General features: G+C 39.8%; 2 protein-coding genes across 3 annotated transcripts; one reads left to right on the forward strand and one right to left on the reverse strand.

Annotated features, from left to right (window-relative positions):
* Window positions 1–97: 97 nt before the first annotated feature.
* LOC130199984 (solute carrier family 26 member 9-like) lies at window positions 98–7,219 on the forward strand. Of its 2 annotated transcripts, XM_056423878.1 has the most exons (21): window positions 98–184; window positions 1,025–1,151; window positions 1,267–1,406; window positions 1,538–1,648; window positions 1,784–1,959; window positions 2,061–2,225; window positions 2,317–2,469; window positions 2,611–2,693; window positions 2,810–2,957; window positions 3,041–3,154; window positions 3,681–3,758; window positions 3,870–3,965; window positions 4,062–4,168; window positions 4,249–4,318; window positions 4,439–4,531; window positions 4,634–4,774; window positions 4,876–5,118; window positions 5,479–5,533; window positions 5,892–6,028; window positions 6,900–6,959; window positions 7,069–7,219. In XM_056423878.1, the coding sequence occupies exons 2-21, from the start codon at window positions 1,027–1,029 to the stop codon at window positions 7,078–7,080; spliced, it is 2,307 nt and encodes a 768-aa protein (XP_056279853.1). In that variant the 5' UTR covers window positions 98–184; window positions 1,025–1,026; the 3' UTR covers window positions 7,081–7,219. The 2 variants fall into 2 exon arrangements, with proteins under 2 accessions (XP_056279853.1, XP_056279852.1); XM_056423877.1 differs by lacking the exon at window positions 98–184 and having other exon boundaries at window positions 193–1,151.
* A 10,699-nt stretch (window positions 7,220–17,918) lies between these two features.
* On the reverse strand, window positions 17,919–24,248 carry LOC130199726 (transmembrane and death domain protein 1-like). The gene is made up of 5 exons (XM_056423451.1): window positions 23,079–24,248; window positions 22,520–22,711; window positions 20,423–20,542; window positions 19,433–19,582; window positions 17,919–18,292 (listed from the first exon to the last, which is right to left on the reverse strand). Exons 1-5 carry the CDS (start codon window positions 23,143–23,145, stop codon window positions 18,099–18,101), a joined length of 723 nt encoding a protein of 240 aa, XP_056279426.1. The 5' UTR covers window positions 23,146–24,248; the 3' UTR covers window positions 17,919–18,098.
* Between the last annotated feature and the right edge of the window lie 363 nt (window positions 24,249–24,611).

Genomic DNA, 24,611 nt, shown 5'->3' on the forward strand with positions numbered 1-24,611 from the left:
CAGATACAGCAGCACCTAACGAATCAACAGTTTTAAAGCTGTATGTGCTGCAGCGGTTCTTTATTCTCTAAGCTCCACCCAGAATGTGCACAGGCTCTTAAGCATAGCTTGATAAGTTATCAATCAAGTCGGTAATACTCACTTCTGAGCCAAATGCTTTCAGACGTTGTTCTTCAGCAATAAGGTACAGTACTGGTTTTGTTTTTTTACCAGCTCTTCACTTGCTGCTCTCATTTTGATTCATTTATCAGTGAGTTCATCATAAGAAGCTGCACATATTTTAAAAAATGAGGACATTAGAGATTAAACAGAAATAAACCTTTTCCCAAATCTATTTGATAATAGAGTAATTAAAGATAATGTGCACTGTATTTCTCCACAGGTGTCTTTTTTTGTTAAATGGTCTCAAATTTGTTGCAGTCAATTAATTCTTCTTGCGCTTTAACCCTCATTAAACTGTTTGACCACGTAACCAGCACGTTTGAACAAAAAGCATGTTTCATTTAATGCAAAGATAGTTGTTACTTTTGGACCAAAATGGTGAAATGCTTGAATGTTATGAATTGCAGATATTATTTTTAAACTGTAGTTTTTCTCAAAACATGGAATGTGGAAGATTTACCCATTTTATTTCTACAGCAGGCAGACTGTCAGGCTCATAGAGGGATCTTGTGCGTGTGCTCTTATTTACCGAGCGTTGAGCTAATATTTTAGCAGTCCACCTACCTGTGGGCTAATCCTTCACCCTTCAAGGTTAGATTAAGGCCTCGGACATGCAATTTGCCACCTAAATGTTAAACAGCAGAATGGCAATGTGTCCACGACTCATATCTTGTTTTTGTTTACGTGATAAAAATCAACTGTGGGAAGATGTTAAATTATATTGATGATGTTGCTACTTTTACTTGATCAACAGCACATTTTAGAAAAATATAAATCCTCATGTCATTCCTTTAATTGCATCTTGAGGACATCGTATAAGAAAAGGTTTTCCACTGTCTTAATACTTTTCGATATGCTGTAGCCATGCACCGGGACCGCCCACGTTATGTGATTGACAGGCCGGCATATAACCTGCCAGACTTTGACGTAGAGTTTGACAAAAAAAGTCGACAATTCCCTGTTGGAGAGAAAGTGAGGAAACTCTTCAGGTACAGAACTGCAATATTTCCAACATAAACTTCATTTCTTTTCATCACACTTTTTCAAAGTAGTGACCAGACGACCTGAGCTCTTCAGAAAGTTTCCTTTGTTTGTGTCTGTTAGATGCTCTGTGCTGAGACTGAAAGGCCTGTTGTTCAGACATCTGCCTATACTGAGCTGGCTTCCCAAGTATAAAGTCAAAGAAAACCTGCTGTGTGATGTCGTCAGTGGGGTCAGCGCTGGCACCATTCAGGTTCCCCAGGGTCAGTCGAGACCCTCCTCTCTCCGATGCCTCTGTACCCCCGACTGGAGCTCCTTCCAGCAGCGTTGGCTCTGTTATACAACACAGCATTTGTCTTTTCTATATGTTGCATGATTTATGTGTTCTTTCCAGGTATGGCATTTGCCCTCCTGGCCAACCTCCCTCCTGTCAACGGTCTCTATTCCTCTTTCTTTCCCCTCATCCCGTATTTCTTCATGGGCACTGCTCACCAGATGGTCCCAGGTAAACCAAAGTGATTTATCTCCAGTGATTTCCTATGATGACAGTGATAAGTTGCCAGGGCTGCACTGCACTCAGCCCAACTTCCCAGTTTGCAGTATAGCAAATAAAATAGAAGTGACGCACTTCTTTCCATAGGTACGTTTGCTGTCCTCAGCATCATGGTGGGGATGGTGTGTCTGAGGCTGGCCCCAGAGTCGGACTTCAGTCATTTCAATGCCACTCTTAATGCGACAGTAGTGGACACAGACCTGATGAATGAGGTTCGCCTGGGAATATCTGGAACCCTGGCCTGTCTCACTGCAGTCATACAGGTACTCTAAAAGCTAAAAGCAATAGTCTTTCAAAGTGAAGCTTGAAAGACACGTGAATTGCAGTTTAATCTAAACGTTACACATTGAACATGTCTGTGCAGATTGGCCTTGGCTTCATGCAGTTTGGATTTGTAGCCATCTATCTGTCAGAATCCTTCATCAGAGGCTTCATGACGGCTGCTGGATTGCAAATCCTCATCTCAGTGCTCAAGTACATCTTTGGCATCCAAGTGCCCCCTTATAGCGGTCCGCTGGCTGTTGTATATGTAAGTGATTCCCCATATTTTGGCCAAAAAACATCTGAAGACTTTATCAGTTTGATTGTCATTGAAATATGTCATTTTCTTTATTTCTCAGACTCTTGTAGATATTATACGTGCCCTTGGAGATACCAACATCGCATCGCTAGTATTCGCTCTGGTCAGCAGCGTAGTTCTTATTGTGGTGAAGGAGCTGAGTGCACACTACCGCCACAAGCTGCCCTTCCCCATTCCTATAGAGATCGTAATTGTAAGCAGCTTATAGTTTGTCATTTCTCTGAGGACACAAAAGTGCACTTTATGTTTTGTTTGCTGTTATTTTCTAGCTTTGTGGCAAATATACTATATATGGACAATAGTGGTGAGTGATCCCTATCCCTGTTCTTCACAGGTCGTGGTGGCCACAGCCATCTCCGGCCCGCTGCATCTTCCTGAGATCTATCACATGGACATAGTGGGAGAAATTCCTTTGGGGTAAAGCGCACATCAGCATACTCAGAATCAATGGTTGCTTCATCATTTAAAATGGCTCATGCGACAATTATTTTTTACTGTTCAATTTAGATTGATATCTTCTCTCTATTTTCCAGTTTCCCAGCACCAATCCTGCCAACAGTGAGTCAGTGGGAAGACATGTTGAGCACAGCTTTCTCCCTGGCCATCGTGGGCTATGTGATCAACCTGGCTATGGCCAGGACACTGGCAGCCAAGCACGGCTACGACGTGGATCCCAACCAGGTACAAACACAGCATCTTTTTTAATAGGTCAAAATGTGCAATTGATTTGATTTTGTTAACACAACATGCATATTGGTGTACAGGAAATGTTGGCTCTAGGCTGCAGCAATTTCCTGGGGTCCTTCTTTAAGATCCATGTGATCTGCTGTGCCCTGTCTGTTACCCTGGCTGTGGACAACGCTGGAGGGACATCACAGGTGAGTGATGCTTCCCCACTTCTATAGCTGCAGGGGGGAAGAAGTGCTCTGATCTTTTTTTTAAGTAAAAACAGTCACACTACAGAGGAGAAATACTCTTTACATGAACAAGTCGTGCATTCAAAATCTGGCTTAAGTACACATGCAGAATGGTCCATTTCAGAATATTGTTTATTTCTGCAATAATATCTACATTTCTTTAGTGTTAAAGCTGTCAAATATGGGGCTTATTTTTATGTTCACCTGGGTAGCAGCCAAATCTTTATCTATAAACATAAATCAACATATTTGTTAATCCTATTTAGTACTATTAGTCTGATGCGGACAATGTGACTAGTATTTCAAGTTGTCAATGTAGTAATATTTGCGTCCAAAATGTATTGCAGTACCATATAATTAACTTAAGTATGGTTGTTGAGTAAATGTACTTTCCACTACGGTTTCACTGTAATTGAAGTCAAGTAAAAATAGTATGGACTGCAATAACTAATATCTCTGCTAACCCTCTGTTGCTGCCCTCTCATAGTTTGCCAGTTTTTGTGTGATGCTGGTTGTAATGGTTACCATGCTTGCACTGGGAGCCTTCCTGAAACCACTTCCAAATGTAGGTGGACATAGGACTATGATACTTGAAGAATTCGTCAAAACATTTAAGTCAAAGTAAGAGAAAAACCTCGGCATAATTGAATGACCGATGCAATCTTGGCTTCCCCAGTCAGTGCTCGGAGCCTTGATTGCAGTGAACCTGAAGAACACTCTCCTCCAGCTCTCTGATCCCTACTACTTATGGAAGAAGAGCAAACTGGACTGCGTAAGCCAAAGCCTCGGATGCTATATCGCAGCACAATGTGATGTCTTTTTTCCCCTCCATATTTTGTTATCTTAATCTGCTGTTCTTTATTCCCAGTGTGTGTGGGTTGTGTCATTCTTGGCCACATTCTTTCTCAGCTTGCCTTATGGAGTTGCTATAGGAGTGGGCTTTTCCATTCTGGTTGTGATATTCAAGACACAGTTGTGAGTAAATGCAAAAAAAAAGAAAAGACAATGGAGTGTCTATTAATGGATTACTCATTTTAATAATGTGTTCCCCATAGTCGTAATGGTTCAGCAATGGTTCAGATTATGGATACGGATATCTACAAAAACCCAAAGGTGTACAGTAAGGTATGAAGACTTAATGTTTGTGTCTATTTATTGTTGTCACACATAATAATAATAATAATAATAATAATAATTAGAGTAATAAGAGTAATTGCATCAAATCTTTTTGTAATAACTCCACAGGTCATTCCAATCACAGGTGTGAAAATAGTGAACTATTGCTCACCACTCTATTTTGCAAATGCTGAAATATTCCGCCAGAGGGTCATCAAAAAGGTAGAGTTTATAAAACATGACCTCTTCTGCTCTATACAAGGCTAGGCAGGCTTGAGTGAACTTGTTAATATCAGGTGTTTATACAGGCATGTTTGTGTCTAGACCGGGCTGGACCCTGACAAACTGATCCTGGCCAGGCGGAAGTTCTTAGAGAAAGAACAGAAGGAGAAAGTGAAAGAAGAGAAGAAGGACAAGGAGACCAGAAGGAGGAAATCCAGATCTCTGGTTAACATGAAGGCTCAGGTGGGATTAACCGAGCAGCTCGCATTTCCATAGATTCATCTGAAACTGAATCCTGTGACCTCTTCTGTACACCTTTCTATATGTATTTCCTCTAAATCTAGACCATATCTCAGCTTGAACTTCAAAATGACTTTGATATGAACGACGGCACTGCCAACAAACCGGAGCCGTCCACCAGCTATGTCAACTTCCGCTGTAATGACATTGAGCCGGGCGAGCAGGCGCCGGACCAAGAGCCACCCAGTCCCACGCTGGAGTCCCACCCCATGCCCTTCCACACCCTCATCCTCGACTTGGCAGGGGTCTGCTTCATAGACCTAATGGGCATCAAAGTATTGATGAAGGTTGTATGCTTGTTTTCAATATAACATTCACTGAAAACAATTGTTTCCAAATTGAACCTTTTTGAGTAATATTTCTGTATATGCACTGTGCAGTATGACACCGCTGAAATGTTCAATAAGCATTTTACAGCGTTTCTTCAAAATAACCTTTGTGGTTCTGTATAGCCATGAAAAGATTCTTTAGAACAAGTTTCCATTTTAAGAGGTTTACATGGCCGATATTGAATCTTTTTGACACAAAAAGTTCTTTGAATTGTGAGATTGAGCCCTGACCTTCCTTACTGAACTCATTAACTGTGTATATAATAGTATATTACATTATGCCCATTAACAGTCTCCTTTCCTCTATTTATCACACAGATGAACTTGAGCTACGCGATGCTCGGCATTAAATTATACCTGGCTAATGTTCAAGGTAACATCTTTAATATCTTCAGTGCATTTCACACCCGTTGGCATGGAAACAGAGACCCATTGAGCAACAAGTCTGTTAGGTCTGTGAAGGACACTGGTAGAAATGAGTAAGTCAGAGATTTACTGTCTAAACACTTGTTATAGGAAGCAAGAGTCTTCCACTTCCTAGTGAGATAAAGATATAGCCTTAATTTGTCGTGATTTACCATATTAAAGGATCAATCAGTGATCTTATCTTAGCAAATAAAGCAGCTATTTCATTTTCTCTTGAAATACAACTTGAGTGTTGAGTTCAAATCTCTTGTTTCATTCTACTTTGATTGAGCCTTGTGTGATGTTTGCTGTATTGCCGCCTGCAGTCCAGGTGTATGAAGAGCTGGAGGTTGGAGGAGCTTTCGATGACGGCAATATTGACCGCAGTAATCTCTTCCTTTCCGTCCACGATGCTGTTGTGTTTGCTAAGCAGACCGATGGAGAGAGGCAAGTCTCCTCAAAGGTATAGGACCCCTCTGTCTAAAATAACCTAATCGTACAAATCCTCTTCATAACATCAGATACATCACCTGATGGTCAAAAGGTTAGGTATCGAGGGAGGGATTAAGAAGAGAAGAATAGCAAGATTTAAATTGTCTTTTTAGCACCGCTTTTGTCACCTTATCTGGTTCAACAAGGGTAAACAGAAATATCACACAGGTTTTGTGATACAGCAAACAAAGTTGTAAGTCTCACCAAGGTCACGCTGAATATTGAATGCTGTGTGCCTCATTTTGTCTGCTCTTACTTCCTGATGTGCATCGACAACGTTTTTAGGATCCGACTGGACATACGTTGTCTTCAGCAGGATTTTGTGTTGTGTTGCCACTCTCAACTATCAAAAAACACATGGAATAAAGTGCCTCCTAAAAAAATAAAAGGGTGTATCCCGAGAATGAATACATTTCAATACAAACAGTCATGTAACCTGAAGATTGAGAGATTGCCTCGACGCGGGCGTCAACATGGCGACTTCTGAACAACAAGCCAGCTAGTTGGGCACACACACAGGGACTCACGTGCACTAAGATGTATTAGCATACACACATGGCCAGACATCTTCTGAAACAAAGCACAGAGAAACTCAGGCGACACACAGTGGGAGCGTAACTTCATTGTTTGCTTAGCCGGACATTACTCCTCCATCTTTACATTGTAAATAGTTGTTTGCTGCTATATTAATGCTCTGTATTTTTAATTCATCACTTCATCACTGAAAAGGGATGCCTTGAACATCTGTAATTATTCTATTACCACTGGAATTATTGCATAATTAGTGTTTGCATTCCTGCCTGTTTGACTTTAAATATGTACTTTGACTTTGTTTTCTGCAGGCAGAGACAGCGAGACAGAAACTTGCCATGACCGTTAATGAGGAGAAGGATCTGGAGCAGGTATTAACTGGTTTGCCCATAATAGCTAAACAAATGAAAGTTTTGCCAACCTGCTTTTATTTCCCATCAATCCATTACTGTACATCTAAGAGTAGTTTTACTTTTACAGGAACTGTTTTGAGCACTGATTGCTGCAGTGAAGATGAGCAGAAGAAACATGCAGAAGATGCTATCAGTTTAACTTGTTGTTGCCAAAAAATACTCCCCGTGCTCATCTCTTTGCAGACTATCGATTATCTGAATAAAATGTTTTACTCGTGGTTGGGCACAGTCAGTACTTGACTCCACTGACAGGGGGTGGTACATACCAGCACAAGAGACGGCAATAACAAATAACAAAGGAAGCACTGAGCAGATAATGAAGCTCAGCCCCCCACACACACACAATAACTGTGGAGTGAACCTGCTGACTATAGAAGTGGTCCTGTAATTACCTGTAAGTGTGCATGACCACAGCTGGGTGGTATAGCCAGCTGAGCAGTCTGGCTAAGTCCCCATGGAGGCAAAACACCAAGAAAGGCTAAATGAAAGGAGGGATGCATCAGCAGTTTGATGACTTATGTCTCTCTAAAGTGTCCATCATTCAACATCAAGCATAATAAAGCCCCAACAACCCAACACACATGTATTTGATGTCAGTTGCATTGCTAAACTGGCTGTAACAAAGAGAAGCGGGCCAACTACCTTGTGTTTGTGTAGCAGGTGCTTAAAGGCATGCAGTGTCTTGCCTCGCAGCGGGCTGACAGCAGTGTTGGTATGCTGGTGATGCACGAATAGATTTATGAAGCTATTAAGAAATCATCCTAAGGTATTCTGGCACACATCTGCTCCTCTGCTTTCCTTCTTCTCAGCAGCAAATTGGCACCACAAGTGATTACGAGGTTTCTATGGCCATCAGCTTTAATTTGGAGCTCTGGGGAAGTCTCTCATCACTTAATGTGTGTGTGTGTGTAATGTATATGTGTTTAATTTCATCAACTGCAGCTTCTCTTTTTACTTCTTGTCTCCCTCATGCTTTGAGACTGTCTGTCGAAGCCCTTTGCTGCTTGGGCCTGAATTAATTCATTATAATTAGGGAAATATTGAGATTGAAACAGTTTGTTCGACCATGGTTTGTCACATGGTTATGAGCCATTATGCCACTCTGCCCTTCTTGTCAAGTGTGACTCTCACATAATATGTCCCAGTTATACATAAACATAAGCTACATATATGAATTGCATACTTCATACTCATTCTAAAAGCATTTTCTTTTCATTATTCAAAACTGTCAACGCATGGTAGAAAACTCCTGATTGAGTGTATTGTTGATGTACATTATATAGTCCAACAATGTAATGCACAGAAGAAATAGAGGAGTTGCCCACAGCAACAGGAGGTAGTTGTCGAACAACGACAGAATAATCTTAGAAAAAGTATTAAATCTTCCAAAATGTAAATATTGCACATATATTAAGGCACACGCATCATGTGCCATTAAGCATTTCATAGTGAATTAACTGCAAAAAAAGTATACCAAGATATGTAGTATATACATACTGTACACAATGAGGAGGTCCATGCAGTAGAGAAGTGGGCCATTGCCTGTTCTTTCAGAGCTTACAGTGCTGCATGAGTCAGGGTAAAGCCCCAATTTGCAGTTAAAGGGTTGCGGTGCCTTGCTGAACGGCCACTTTGTTTAATTACCACCCTTTAGTTCAGCTGTAGAGATGAAGCATTTTTCTCGGCCAACCCAGAAGTTAGAATCGTTGGTTTCCTCAACAATAAGCCAATAGGATTTATCCATTGGCTTTTGGATTATTGAGGAAAATAAGTTATGTGGCAAACACTTATTTTGTATCGTGAATTTCTTTGCAACAACCTTTTTCTACGACACGTTATTTACTTATTTACTGTCATTTTCCATCGTAGAACAGAACGACGGTTAACAACAGACAATATTTCCAGAGTAATGTCGGGCCACCCTTTATTACTGCTTTTTTTCCCTTTTACCACCATTACATACACATTTGTGGTGTATTGCTTTTATTTGTTTCTTTTATCTAAATGTAGGCAACTAAAGGCCTTTTAATTTGATCTTCCTGATATTGTTCCATTTAATAACCCCTTATCAGAAAAGCTATAGGCAAAAGAAACACACTCTCTCCTTTCTGCAGATCAAATTATGAATACACTGAATTATGAAATGCTTCTAGCTAAAACCTTCTTCAGATGAGATACTATTATAATAGACTAGCTTCTCAATTCCAGTAATTGCAAGTTCACATAAACATAAATGTTACACCTCTTTCATTGACCATGATGGTTTAATTAACAAGCTCCCTTTTTAGAAATTTGAGTCGTAGAGATTTATGTATTCAATTTGTTTACACGCCCAGTGGTTTCATACTATTGAGACTAATTGAATGGTGTCAGAGGGTATCTCCTTGTTGAGTCATGGGACCTTGTCATTCAGAGCTTGCCTACTTTTATGAAGAGCTGTGCCTGAGAAGAATGTTTAGCTCTGACCTCACACAATCAAGGTCACTGCCAGGAAGGAATTTCTTATCAAACGATTGTTGCATAAATGAGCTGTGGGCTTGTACGGGAGAGAAAATGAGGATGACCGAGCAACCAAAAGCATTTCTGCTGATTGAAATAATGTCCGTTTGACATTGATCAAGCGGTAGCAGTTGGTGCTTTGCATATGCATTTTCTAGACTTATGTTTGGGGATCTATTTTGCTTAATTAACAAGTCCGTTTTCAGCCAGGGAATCATACATCTTGATTGTGCAATGTCAGCAAATTGTCTTTGGACAGGGTTTGTTCACAAAGTTGCAGAGGGCAATTCTGAGCACTGATAGCTAGAATTAATTAATATATGCATTGTCTCATTCCAGTAGTTCAACAGCAATTAAATGCACCAACATTCTCTGGTGATTAATTAAGGCATACCATGATAGAGTCTGCGTCTCCGACTCCATGCATAATTATTTATAGTTAAATAAAGCCACAACCCCATGTCTGATTGAAAATACTGCGCAACCTGATTTGCCAATTTTAGTTTTTCTTTTTTGCAACCTTTAGATGTAATGAGTTCTTTCATGCCCCGGTAATATTAAAATTAAGTAACTGCGTTGATTATTTCTAAAGATATTGCCCTTTATGGAATGATTACAACTACAAACAAAATCTGAAATTGCTGCTGCAGCAAAATGCCAAGATGTAGTTCTATATTTTTACTATGTTTGTTTCGTGGGAAAGGAAGAAATCATTTAATTTGAATTTAATTAACAGTATCATAAAAAACAAAGCTGGCTTATGAAGACAGTGCTTTAGAAAGATAAACACATTTGACCATCCTTCTGAACGTCAAGACAAAGAGAGATTTGAATCTCTGGTGTTGGACAGACGGTGTCATCAGTGAGGTGTTCTGTCAACTCATTAAACCGAGCGGCAGGTACTGTTTGCTCTCCTGTCTTCATATTTGATAAAAACCGCAGTGTGATGACTACAGATAGGAGCTCCTTACTGAGCCGTTCAGCATCAGCGGGGAAATTAGACAAGACAATGCAAAAACAACGCAGTGTGGTGCAACGCTAAGGGAACTCATTAGAACACTGCAGCATAAGAGGAAGCCGCATGATGCTTTGCAACATGTTATCAGGGGTGGTGTGAGTGTTATTACACAATCAGGATTTGATAGCTTGTGCACAATTACTTCATTAATTTTAAGAATCTTGCCTGATAAACTCAGGAGCCAAGCAGGACATTAAGGAGGGAACGATTCGATGCAATACAGTGAACCAGAGCTCATGATCTGCTGTCGTACATTCCTGTATAGAACGATCCGTCTTTACAGTGTTTAACAAGATCTTCTTCGACATTGACAGGATGCCAATATAGTTGTGAATGTATGGTTATAGCCTTTATGTTAACATGTATGTGTAGGAGACAGGGTTGTTTGAAGAGATGGACACATTGGACGCATGCACAGTAAGAGTAAACGGCTGCTTTGAAAGTCGATTAGGAGTATCAGATTACTACAAGTCTACAAGTCAGCTTTGAAGAATTGGACTGTCAGGAGGGTGGCTCTGCTGATACTTGAAGCAGACTTCAGAGACGAAGACCGGCCGTGTCCGAGTGTCAGCAAATGTCTGTCGGGCAGAGCAGGCCGAGACAATTAACCATGCAAGCGTTAGTGAAATTGCTCCCAGCTTAAACTGCTTAAATATTTCAGAATCATTAACACAAACATTTGCAAATTAGCTTTCCAGTGAGATCTACATGAAAACTCTCCTCGCGGGTCTCCAAATGATACTCATTCATTTCAAAAGACAAAGCTTAAAAATGGAAAACACCGTGGGCTCCTCTTACAGTGATCACTTCTTTCCAGGTGAAATTGAACATTAACGTTTTTTTTCTTCTCCATTATTTCTTCATGCAAATAACCATCTAATTCACATACACAATTATATTTACTGAATGTTAATAATACAATACAATTGTTTCAACACAGCGTCGACTTACAGTACACATTAAAATCATGTATTCTGTATAATTACTATTACTATTATACTCTATAATAGAATACAGTATATACAAATACATTCATTTGCATGCTGTGCATTTATAAAATATCAACAGGGCTGAACATGAACTGGAGGGCATCAATGTTTTAATATAAAAATATGTTTACCCATGTCATGGTTGAAAATACCCAAAATGAACACTGTAAGCAACCTAATTGAAGAGTCTATGCAAATTATTCAAACAGGTTTTTGGGAAGAATGATTCTGTCCAAAGCTTTTTGATCCATATAAGTGATAGATCATGATCACTATCAGCCATTTCCACTGTGAGGGAAACAAAGGTGGGTTTGAATTGCAGTGTTTCGCACAGAAATTGTGGTTCAGAGCAGTTTTATTTGCTCTCTTGCTGTCGAGTGTCCCATGGGTGCTTCTGTCTGCAGCAGCTGTCTGAAGCTCACAAGGGGTAACTTCTGCTCTTATCTCAATAAACAGGCAATCCAGGCTGCCATTATCCAAAGCCCTTTGCTGCTTTTGTTTGCCTCTCATATGACATAACTTTCAGTGGACACATTCAGCTGTGATGGTGATCTATTAACTATTAAATTCGAGTTAAATCAAACTCGTCCATTGTTGCACGAAGATTGACACAAAGCATATTCTGACCTTTAAACAGTGTGTGATAATCAAAGTAACGCGTTACTGTAATTCCACTACTTTTAGCGGTAACGAGCATGTAACGAAGTATTTTTTTAAATCAACTAACGCAGTTACAATTACTGAAATTTAAATGAGTTCGTTACTCGCGTTACTCTCTTTTGTGAAAAATGAACACTTGCAGACAAGAAGACAAGCTAGGCCGACTTTAGCTGCTTCTGATCTGACATCGCAGGACCTTGGTGGCGCAATGATATTGTAACGTCTCGGACGTTATGGCACTGATGACACGGAGACGGGACAACGTTATTATTCCTCACTTTATTGGGCATCCACCAACACAGACAGTGTGCTCCTCTCGGCTCAGCAGCTCGAACGTCAACAACAACGGTTCCCGTCAACCAACCTTCACTCCCGTTTTCCGGCAGGTTAACCCCGCCTCCCCTCTACTCCGCCAATCACAGGCACGCCCCCTCGACCAGCACGCACGGTGCCACACTGTGATTGACAGCCACTTCCAGTGTTGCCAGGTCCGCGGTTTTCCCTCGGAATTGGGCTACTTTTGAAGTGTTGCCGCGGGTTGAATTTTTTGTCCGCTGGTTCGGGTAGACCTATTTTGCATGCAAATTACATGAATATCTTTAAATAAAAATCCATATTTTAAATGAAATAATTTATTTATACCCAAATCCTACCAAACTGACTCCAGATCAGCATACGCCGACACATCCGCACACAGGTGAGCGCCTCACTAGCACCCCCCCCTCAATTATATGCAGCACCTCAAGGCACCTTTGTTTTCTCTTTTAATTAGTGTTAATACTGTAGGCCAATCACTTTTATTTCATTGGGCCTAATGTGGTAAAAAAAACACTGTTAAATGACTGAGACAGTTATTTTGTATTAAGTTAAGTATTAAAAGGGACTTTTGTACTACTGCTTGATTTGAAGGCCTGTTGCCCTGTTGATTGCAATAAATAGGTCTACAAAATATGTTTATTGTGTTTGACTGTTCAGTACTGTTCATTACATTAAAAAAGCAGACATAAAAGTAACTTATAAGTTACTTTCCCTAGTAACTAATTACTTTTGATATACAGTAACGAGTAAAGTAATTAAATTACTTTTAAAAGAAGTAACTAGTAACTGTAACTAATTCCTAATTTTCAGTAACTTGCCCAACACTGGTGATAATATTATAAAATATAAATATATTTCAGTCTTTAAATGCTTAAACATTTCCAAACAATGTGCTTTATGCCATGCGGCAGAAACCAAAACGTTTTTTTTCGAGAGGGACATTTGCATTTAAAATGTATTTTTGTTGCACATCTAAATGCACACAAGTACCCGAGACTTTCCATTCAGAGTTTTGGCCTTTAAACATGTTTAGGCTGATGAAGCATTTCCCTGTTATTGTGACAGCAGCGCTGCACGGTGATTCATTGTGCCTTGCTCTTTTTAAGCAGCTGTCTAACTGCTCCGCGTTATGACCATCTACTCACCTCTCTCTTGTATTTAACATCTACAAATCTTCATGCTTTAACCGTCCACAGCTGCTCTTATAGGTAAAGCAATACAAACAATATCTAGTATATGTCAGTTTGGAAAATATGTTTGTGTTTGAGTAAACAATGTTACGACGTGAATATATTCCAGTAGTTGGGATTTTACTGTAGAACTTATCTTCTCATACACAATGCTCAGTGGGCCAACATTTTGTGGAGGGACAAATGGTCAAATAGTCAAATATCATTGCACAAATGTCTAGTGATCCACAAACAAATGGAGTTCGATCCACAAAAAATTCATATAAATCCACAAACAAATAGACAAATCCACATAGAAAAGCATAAATATATTTGTGATTTTTCTTTTCCATTTATATAAATCATAATTTATTTACGTGTGCATTGGAATGTATTTGTGAATCTTTCTGCGTGCATTTGTAAAGTGAATATGTTTGTGAATTGTTCTGTGCGCATTTTTGAATCTTTGTGTTTACATTTGTGAGTCTCTCTGTGTGCATTTGCAATAATTGAGACTGATCTGACCCCATAATAATAGTCTCCATCGTAACCATTTAACATATTTAGAGCTTTTTTTAAACTCAATGTCATTGTATAACATTACCGGTTTTGAGGATAATCATAGCCACGTCCATCTTTCAAACCACAAATACAAACCCAGGGCAATCAGATGAATGGCTTTCCGAGGTTTATTGACAATACGGGGGTTTCTGAGCAGTTTCAAGAACAGAAGTTTTCACCATTTAATCGTCGAAAAAATATCTAATCTCCAAATGTCAAACATTTTTGATACCAAATAACAGTCAAATGTTTGCTATGGTGTGCTCCTCAATGTCTTCGTAACTAAATGTTGTATTTGAGGGAGTTTTGACAATTTTTTCTTAAAATTAGTTTTGGGTCAAAAATAGTTAATAATTGCATTAAATATGTGTAACAAATGGTATCATACATATGTGCAGCAACAACTTATGACAATGGCCATCGAAAACACATTTCATAATGTTCTAAGCCCTTAAATCTTCAGCAATTGAATTAACAACAGACCAAAGCAATGTTGATTAGAGAGGGTATCACGGGTTTTCACGGGTAAACCTCAGGTGGAGAAAAACAGGCTGGACTCCAGGTTCGAGTGAAACAAAAAAAATACATTTTATTGAAAAGAAGGACTGGTCGTAGGCGAATTGGCACACGGGACAAAACACACAACAATCTGGCAGGAGACAAGACAAAGACTGAGGTGAAGGGAATGAACCAATCAGGAGGGGCTGGGGCAGGTGAAGGGAATGAACCAATCAGGAGGGGCTGAGGCAGGTGAAGGGAATGAACAATCACTGGGGAGACAGACACACAATTAACAGGGTGTTACTATACAAGTTTTAGGCACAGTGCTGAACAAATTAATCTTCAGGTTCCCAGATGATATATACCATTTCTTTGTGGCACCCCCCTAAAAATGACACAAATGTTTCTTTGGTGAAGAAAAGTGAAGAAGAAGAGATTATAACTGCTCATAAATGGAGTTAAAATACAAGTCATGATTGCCTGTTGTAATATCCCTTTACGACCACAGGATGGCACTGTGGTTTTATCTGTAAATCCACAAAGCCGCTCGCCTCTGATCCGCAGTGAAAACTTTGAAGAAGACTCAAATCTCCTACAAGGAAATCATGAAATACAAAGTTGTGAGAGCTGGAGCGGAGGCAATAAAAAAGAAAGACAGAAAGAAGAAAGTATGACTGTAAAAGAGCTGGTTTTGTGATCTTGTTTCCTGTGATCCATATATATTGAGCAAAAGGGAGAGTGATGGCTGAGCGGGGACTGCAGCACCTCAGTGACCCTGCAGATGAATGAAGATGCAAATGGAGGGAGGGAGAACTTAAAGCCTTCAGTGACACTAAGCACACCCCAGAGGCCCTGGTGGAGAACGCTCAGCCTCAGCACATCAAGGACACAGCACGCATCGCATCCGTCCATCTACGTTTTCATCCAGATAAACACTTGACTCCTTATGCTGAGCTGAGCCAACGACAAGAGACAGATGTGCCCCCCTCAGACAATTTAGTGTGATAAGCTGCTGTGCTGCTCTGCAAAAAGCCCAAAGAAACCATCTGAATTAAAAAGGGAAAAAAAAATATTTTACATGAGAATGGATATGCATGCCTGGAAACCGTACCTTGGCTGTAAATGTCAATTTCATGTCAGATTCTTTCTCCATTCATCCATGACGCCTGTGATTGCTTCATCCCTTTGCATGAGAATGGATTGAAATGAACGTTGGCCGATTCCGGTGCTCATTTTCAGCGCGCTGTGAATGAAATCCTTCGTAAAAGGCCAGGAAGCAGACAATCGCTTGATCAGGCTCCACTATTGGAAATTAAATTGTGCACTGTACTGAATTTTTCTAAAGTTATTCAGTGCGCCTCAACAGTCTCACAGTGTTTTATACTTTTATTTATTCGCTAAGAGCAGATCCCCAGTGGGACCTTTGGCTATGCTAAGGAGTGCCACAACCATGATGTAGGCCCCAAGTGGCATGCTGTTTCTGTGAGTCATTCAGGCATACAGTGCTCTGACTTTCCTCTCCACTGGTTACAGAAATACAGGTGAGCCCACAGCAGGTGAATCTGTCATTGTCGGCACCTGCAGGATCCTAACAGCCAGCAGGGAGAAACTGAAGGACAGAGGAAGTTTCGTTGTAAAGAGTTCTGCACCGCCACCTGGGAAACTTAGCGATGAAGGTGAAGCTCATTGTTGTTCTGAAGCAGGCGTGGACAAACATTTTAGATTGTGGATCATATACAGAAATCCCCACGTGTCTGTCATTATAACTACCCAACAATACTTAACAGTTTACTGTTTGACATTACACTAGTTTTAATGTGTGCCTAGATATTAAAAACGTAACTGCTGGTCTTAAATTTAATTTGAATAAATTAAATGCTTTAAAACTATAATATAGTGCATGGCCTCAGTGTTCACTTGTGTGGTTATGAGGGCAATTTAAATATGTAATAAAGCTATATTCAATCTTATTTCTAACAATTCTTTAATTTCTTTGGCTAGCCCAGACCTAAAGACACACGGTGAGATAAATAAACTGTCACAACATATCATTACGATGTGTTGCAGTTTTTTTCTTTACATGCCAAATATCACAAATACATTGGTTTATGCATTAGATTATGAATCAAAAAGATCAGTATGAATATTGAAGAAGAACATGCATTACTTTATTGGTCATTATTTCGGTATTCAAAATCCATGATGCCATTTTGGCCTTTCAGATCGTTGCTCATACACTTCTCTTTGGCACTATAATTTGTTTAAATGTTGATTTATGAACTAATTGTCTGTAATTGCTGCTTAGTGCCACTGTTAATCCAAGCTGTCTGCCTCCTGAAGCACATTAGGCCAGATTTGTATAATGAAGTAATTAGTTTAATTACGAAGAAGAAAGTAGGGATAGCGTAAGAAACTGGGAGCAAGAAGCAAGAAAGTACCCCAGTGCCATGAGCGGGTTTTCTGTCGAGCTATTATGAAACATACTCAGCAGAGTATATGAAAATGTGAGCAAATCATTTTCCTAATTAAAGCCCACACATGCTCATAAAGTTAATTTGAATCTCTTAATGTGGGCATTTTTATTTAGTTTGTTGTCCGAGGCCAGTTTCTGGACCTACTTTGCTGCAGTATCTCACATATCGATTTATTTTAGATTTCTAACAACCCTTTGCCTCTTCACACGTTCAACAAATCTAGCTCTGTTTTTTCTATTTGGCTTCTAGCTGTCGCCCGCCAGAAGCTGCCATCACGAGCAAGACTGCTCCATTGTCTGCAAGCATTATTAGTCTTTTGGATTGCCTGTGGAGGTATCGGCAGGCTCCGGGGGAAGCAGGCGCCAAGCTGGATAATCAGTTGTTCTTCGATGCCAGACGGGCACATTGCCGTCACTTGGAGGGGAAATGGAAAGTGGCATCACTATCACAGTAACACCGGAACAACCTTTGGTGTGAGGGCTGGGTTCCAGCGCATCTGTCACACCACTAGTCATCTAGCCACTGGCAAGACAATAATATTTTCCAGCGTAGCGATACACAGCATGGATAATTACTTTATGTGAAATGGCATTATTATTGTCATGTTGGTCATAATTAGTTGTGGTGTGGTGTAATCGATATCGAGTGTCTGTGTTGGCTTGATTATTGTCGACCAAGAGATTAGATTTTGGCATTTTTCCATAAAAGAGACATCTGAAAAACAAATATAAAGTCTTTTTTTGGCCTTTATTTATGCATGCAGCTGTACATATATTAGGACATAATGCTGAGTATAAGTTTTTTAAGGCTTCCTATTCCGTTTAACCCGAAGCTGCGTACTTTTCAGCCTCTGACCTCCCAGGTCCTGCATTTTTAAATCTGAGCTTGCTGCTGGCGACCCTGGGGTGTCAGTTCTTCTGGTTTCTATTGGCGATGTGTAGGACGACGAGAAGTATCAAGATGCCTGCCAGCAAGGTGCCTCCGAAGCCCAGCAGGATGCCAAATAAGAAGGGCAGAGCTACATCCATAGGCCCCTTCAGGTAAGGAGTGACAGGAGCCCGCTCCACGATCAGATCCAGGTCACGGTATGTCAGATCCCTTACTAACACACACACACACACACACACACACACACACACACAAACAAACACACAGGACAGATACATTTACAAGGTTCCCATGCGACATGGACAACCTTAATTTTCCAAACATTGAAAACACATAAAATGAGAAAAAGTGGTATTGCCCTGGAAGATTATTTTATTTTAACATGTTCCTGTTTTCCTTTTGCTGAGTATGACCTACTAGGCTATCCATCAGAACTCTAAGTTACATTTAAGATCATATTAACACTCAAATGGTAGTTAAGGGATGAGAGTATTTCAGTTATGTTGTGGAAACACTGTAAACCCACAAGTCACATCACATGCTGGTTGGATGACATTACATAACGTTATTTTCTTCCTAACTTTTTAAATAGCTCAATAATGTTAAATTGGTGAGTGGGTTTGGTTGCTAAAGACCATAACATGACATTACATGTTGTAGCGGTAGCTCACAATGGATTTGCTTCATTAAGACCTCACTTAATATTACTAGTAAATAGGCCACAGTAGGATGTGATAGACTGATAAGACTCAGCCACAGTTAACTCGATTACAACTTTGAATCAATTTTTCATAATTTCTAAGCATGGAAAGGGATTGATTTCATTGATGAGTTATAGCCATAGACTGCAGGTCGTTTAAATCAGACTTCCAAAGGGATGGACTTCTAGTGTACAACTTTATTCCTGCATGTTTTTTAGAAAAGAGTGGCAACCTCACTATCTCAAAGGACTTCAGGATAATTTTTGTCAAGATTTAGCTTGAATAAAGAACCCGGGAGAGTTTACAAAAATAGACAGGTGATAATTACATTTTGGATTTTGTAAGTATCCTGGGAAATACTCCTCATATAGTGAGAGTGTTGATGTGAAGACGTAATGAGCTGGAAGCACGCCTACGGCCACCAGATCTAATCTGGCATCTCATCTAAACACTTAATAGAATCAGGGTTCAGTGGAACATTATATCATTTGTCATTCAGGCAGTCTCCAGAGGGATAACCCAAAAATCTCCTCTTGACATCAATAGCCAGAGATATTTGGGCGTTGACATGTTAAGAATCGGTTCACCATCACTAATTCTATTTAATAATGTGACGAACTAATGTGACTCTTTCCAGCTTTAAGATGAATTACCTCTTCTTTTTTTGACCTCATGGTTCTGCTGTTGGTCTTTTGAGTCTGATTGTTTCGGTGGGAAGTTCAAAGATTCGACATATTTGTGGTAATCTTCAACGTAGCGTTTAAGGTTCAAGATTTTGTCCTGGTTGATGTTCTTCCCCACTTCTGTAAAAACATAAGCACATTGCACATCTAAAAGTACATATATCTCTCACTTCCCATGATAAACCTGCATGCATGTCATTAAAAAACACTGAACATTTTAATCTAATTGTGGTTTTCTTACCCTGAACATAATCAGTTCTGGTTGGAGAGCAACTGTCGTCCTTTAGTTCAGAATAATACAGAATGAGCCCCTCAAGTTTCTACGTTTGCTGAGATCCCTTCACAACGGCAATCAAGTGTACGATAAATGCTGCATTCTGCATCTACACAGTCGTTTTCCTCAAAGCCACCACTGCCCCCCACCCACATATGTCTTATAACTCATCTATTCCCATCCTCTCCTTGTCTTTTTTCTTTTTTTCTCGAAAGTTGCTGTTGAAAGGAACAGATGGTTTGTTCTGTGGCTGATGTCAGCTCCACTGAGTCCTCTGTCAGATCATTTACACCTCCTTCTATCCCACGCCACTCGGCTGTGGTGTTGTGTGCACACTGGACTGAAACGCATGCCAGAAACTGGCAGTGTGCAAAATATGCCACTTTTGAAGTTCCAATTAAAACAAATCTCAAACTAATGAAGCAAATTACAAACTGTTGTTAAAGTCTTGAGGAGGCTTTCTTGACCAAAATAAACCAATTTTGAAAATACACAGACGTGTTCCCAAATAAGCCTTTGTTCCAATTTCTTTTTCTCAAGGGACAAGCTGAGACAACACTGTCATGAATAGTGAACTATTTTAATGTAAAACCCATTATCTTTGTGGCACCGCACGGATTTATTCTCTTTCAAAAGATATAATCCAGAAGGCACAAGTGTTCTTTCCGTCTCCATTTGTTTCTCACCAATTGCAATGTCGGTTCTGCCGATGTGCTGCAAGGCGCGGGAAAGCCTGTCGAAGTAGGTCTGCTCGCCGTGCCTCTGCATCCAGTCCGTCAGTGCCGCCCGGCACTGAGCCTCGCTATCTGGTGAACACAAAACATATGGCCCTCAGACATGTAGGTCCATGACAGTCAGCTTGCTGCCAGGAACTCCCCGAGCTGAGCTGGACGTGTGAGAAACAGACTCTGGGAGGACCTCATTTCTACCTTATGGCTGCCAATAGCATACGACTCGCAAAGGATAGGTTCATTTCGCCATGTCTATCTCAAAACACGATTCACATGTTCGTATGTGTGTGGAATTCACTGTAATAATACTGACCCTGAAGGAATCCCTCCCTCATGCAATTTAAATGTAAGTGATGGACACATTGCACAGTCCGCTTCCTGTGCCAGAAATGCTTGCCAGTGTTCAACTGAAGCAAATATAAGGCTTCAGTTATCCGTGTTACATTCTGGCTCTGTGTCCAGAGGCTTTTTGTTTCGACTGGACATTTAAGAGAATCTTAGTTATAAGACTATCTGGATTTTTTTCTTTTTAGTTGTATGTGTTCCTCCGGGTTTTCCCTTGTTTCATTCATTCATGTTGAGGGTTAACTGTTTTATTTTGTAGGTTCACTTCTCACGGGTGATGGTTTATTTTACTTCCTGCCTTTGTGAGTGTCTGCCTCGTCTGGATTTTTCCCATGTCTAATCACACAGCTCTCGCTGTGTGTTTAGTCTGTGTGATATCCTTCATTTAGGTTCAGGTTGTGTTCCTCATTCTGTCCTGGTTTGTTCTCAGTTAGTTTAGAGTCTTAGTCTTAGCCTGCACTCTCAGTTTTCTGGAAGAACTTTGCACCGTTAAAACCTGATCTGTGTTCAGTTCAACCTGCTTGGTGTCCTGTATTTGTTTCCGAGTTAGACAAATCAAAAATAGTTTCTTCTCAAAAAGTAATGCAGCAATGTTTTATCAGTATATTTCAACCGACCAATACAAATATAAAAAATTTATTTGTTACTAAATTTCAAATTATAAAAGAGGTCACATCTATTTCTATATCAAACATGCTAATTGACCCAAATCCAATGCCCCTACAATGTCAAGTAAACAACAGGTTCATGATGGGTCAAGGTACAAAAATAAATACTAATATGTTCATGATGGATCCGCCAACGGTGACTTTTGTTTTAGAACTTCTGCCCTCACTGAGGCGTGTGAGGCCTTTCTGCTATTTGTGCTATAGAGGAGCAGAGAGCAGAGAGGAAGTGAAGTGAACCGGTTACATCAGGCGTGATGAGCTAAAAGGTTGAACCCGGAGCAATCTGTGAAGGACTTTGCGGGAAGTCAGACTGGTGAGTAAGACAACAAGCGCATTGATCTGTTTTTGTTTTAATCTGAGTGTTTGTGGGCTGCTTGTGAGTTTATTCTGCTGAAATGTTTCTCTGTTTGCTGTCTTAGCGATGTTTTCTGGAGGCAGGATCAACAATTAATGTCGTCAAATAATGCTTGTTGCATCCTCCGTGGTGTACGTATAGCTCTTTTTCAATGTATTGTTTATTTCTATCCAACTATGTGAGTTTTGTACTCTTTTCATATTAATTCTCAGTTTTACTAAAGAAAGTGGTTGTTTATTTGTAATTGATGCACAGACTGCACATGTTTGTCTATAGAAAAGGAATTTAATAAAGGGATTAAGTGCTTGTTGGTGCTGTTCAGACCTTGAGACGACGTAATTTTGTTCCACTCGTGTGAAGTAGCCTTTATATTTTATAAGAATAATCACATTTACCAATTTTTTTCTTTTTCAATTTTAGACATATTCTATTCTATCATAAATAACATACTCATCATTACACATAATAATTCAGTACATTTAGATATATGTATTTAGTTGTACATTTCTGTTTGAGAAAGTTAAGAAAGTACATCTTAAGTCAAGCCTGATGTTGCATCCCCTGAAAAAATTTCTCTTTAGTAAAAGTACTTTTACTTGAGAAAAGTATTATGCGCACATCAACAAGCGATCTCTAATTGATCTGAAGTGCCAACGGTGTGTTTCAGATGACGAGTGCACTGACCTGCAGCAGGAGAGGCGTCTCTCTTGGCTCGAGGCTTAAGATCTAGTGGATTTTGTTCTGGTGAGAGACGCTTAAGGCGCTTGAAGATGTTTTCCTCTGGGTGAGAGAGGGCGAATAGAAGGTCCTTGCACTCCTTAGACGTCAACATCTCCACTAAACGCTCCATCTGATGGACGCCAATGTCCTCTGCAACTAAACAGTCATAAAACACACTCATTATAAGTGCTGCATTATAGGAAAAATACCAGTTTCACCAATAGGACCAAGGCTTGTTGTATTCAACCGCCACATGACAGCAGGACCATACAGTACAATGTAAACTCCAGTTAATGAAGCGTAATGCTGACATCTAACAACTTTTCTGCAGCATGGTTTTGCTTTCAATTAGCGAGTGCTGCTTGTGTGGCGTGAAGCTGTCAGAGTTTCTCATCTGCTTAGAATAGAAACGGAATAATCAACATCAGCAATTTCAGTCTCACTGTCAGTTTCTTCAGCTGAATTCTTCTAACAGGCTGGCTGCTGATGTAACTGCATCTGCTGTGGGAACATTTGCTCTCACCTGTGTCCTCTCCGAGGGTTGAAGTCAGAAGTAGGAAGAAGAAGAGACAGAAACTCTGGACTTTCATGTCAGCTGAAGTAGTAGAGACTAAAATGAAGTTAAGTATGTGTAACAAAAATAACTAACTGTTCATCCAGTTTATTTTCAAAATGTACACATGTTCTAGAATGTGTTGAATACAAGTAGCATTCAGTCTTTTTTTAAACAAGTGGTGTGTATATTCAATTTACTAATATATGAAACAGTGAAAAGAAACATTTTACATTACATGTTTTAGTAAGGTGATATTGCCAATGAATATATAATATAGATATAGATTAATATATATACACATATATATATTTATATATATAGATATGTGATATGTAATGCAAATAATTATTATACATGTGTGACAATTGTTTTAAGTGATACAGCTGTTAACCAGACCACACACAACTTATGAAGGGCAACTTATTGGCATCCCAACTTGCACATTGTCTCTACTTCTAAATTATATTGCACTTTGATGCTTCATCCAGACCAGATATTGTTGTCGGCTTTACAATAACTACGAAGCCGGGTCTACATATGTAAACTGTATAACTCGCATAGCAAGAGTGTAATGAACATTATATATACAATGGATCACTGAGGTATGCACAAGTAAAGCAGCACGATTATGTTTGTGTTTCCTTTTGATGAGCACCGCTGGTGAGAGGTGTGCTGGGAGTTCTTGAGATACAGTGATAAACCTGTTAAATGGCATTATTGTGTGGGCTACAGTGAGGGCATGTTTCACATTGTTAATAAGCACCATTTGTCAAACAGTGAGGCTTGTTTATGTGGGCTGAGTCTCACATTCTAAATCATGGCTAATGAAGAAAAAAAATCATGCTCTTGGGCTGACAGCTGCATAAAGTTTAGTGTGGGCGGGAAAACGGATCCGTAATGATTTGAGATGTTGGAAGAAAGACAAAGTGAACAAAAGGTTAAGATATTTATTCATATCCGTGAGTTGCTCAGTAAAGTATCTTATGAATTAAAATGCATGCAAAACATATCTTATACGAAATAGCAGTGGAGATACATTCACATATATGGTACCATACATCAGAACAGCATCATCTTGTAAAAAAACACATTCAAAATGGATCAAATGCAGTTACTTTTTTATGTTTCAATGGGATGCCTTCCAGTATTGTGAGGGTTAGCTTGTGAAGCAGTATCCCCATGTCTCTTACACTTCACACCACTGAAATCTGGTTTAGTACTGATACAGACTCCGGTGGAATGAAGGATAGAACACATGGGATATTCTTGTAGAAAGTGTCTGAAATAAAAGACACAAATATACACAACACAGCCTTGTTCATTTCCAATCTAAATTTCAGTGTGATTCTGACTCATTACAGTTTTGTGGTGATTTTTAATCTTAAACTAGAGACTGGTGGAGGCCGACCCTGGCACCAGGTGCATAGCAGTCATTTGGGACTGTATGATTTATGAGGAAGCCTCCGAGGTGGAGGAGGTGGTGGCGATGAGTGCAACAGG

The sequence above is a fragment of the Pseudoliparis swirei genome, chromosome 9, assembly GCF_029220125.1.
Source record: "Pseudoliparis swirei isolate HS2019 ecotype Mariana Trench chromosome 9, NWPU_hadal_v1, whole genome shotgun sequence".
Lineage (NCBI taxonomy): Eukaryota > Metazoa > Chordata > Actinopteri > Perciformes > Liparidae > Pseudoliparis > Pseudoliparis swirei.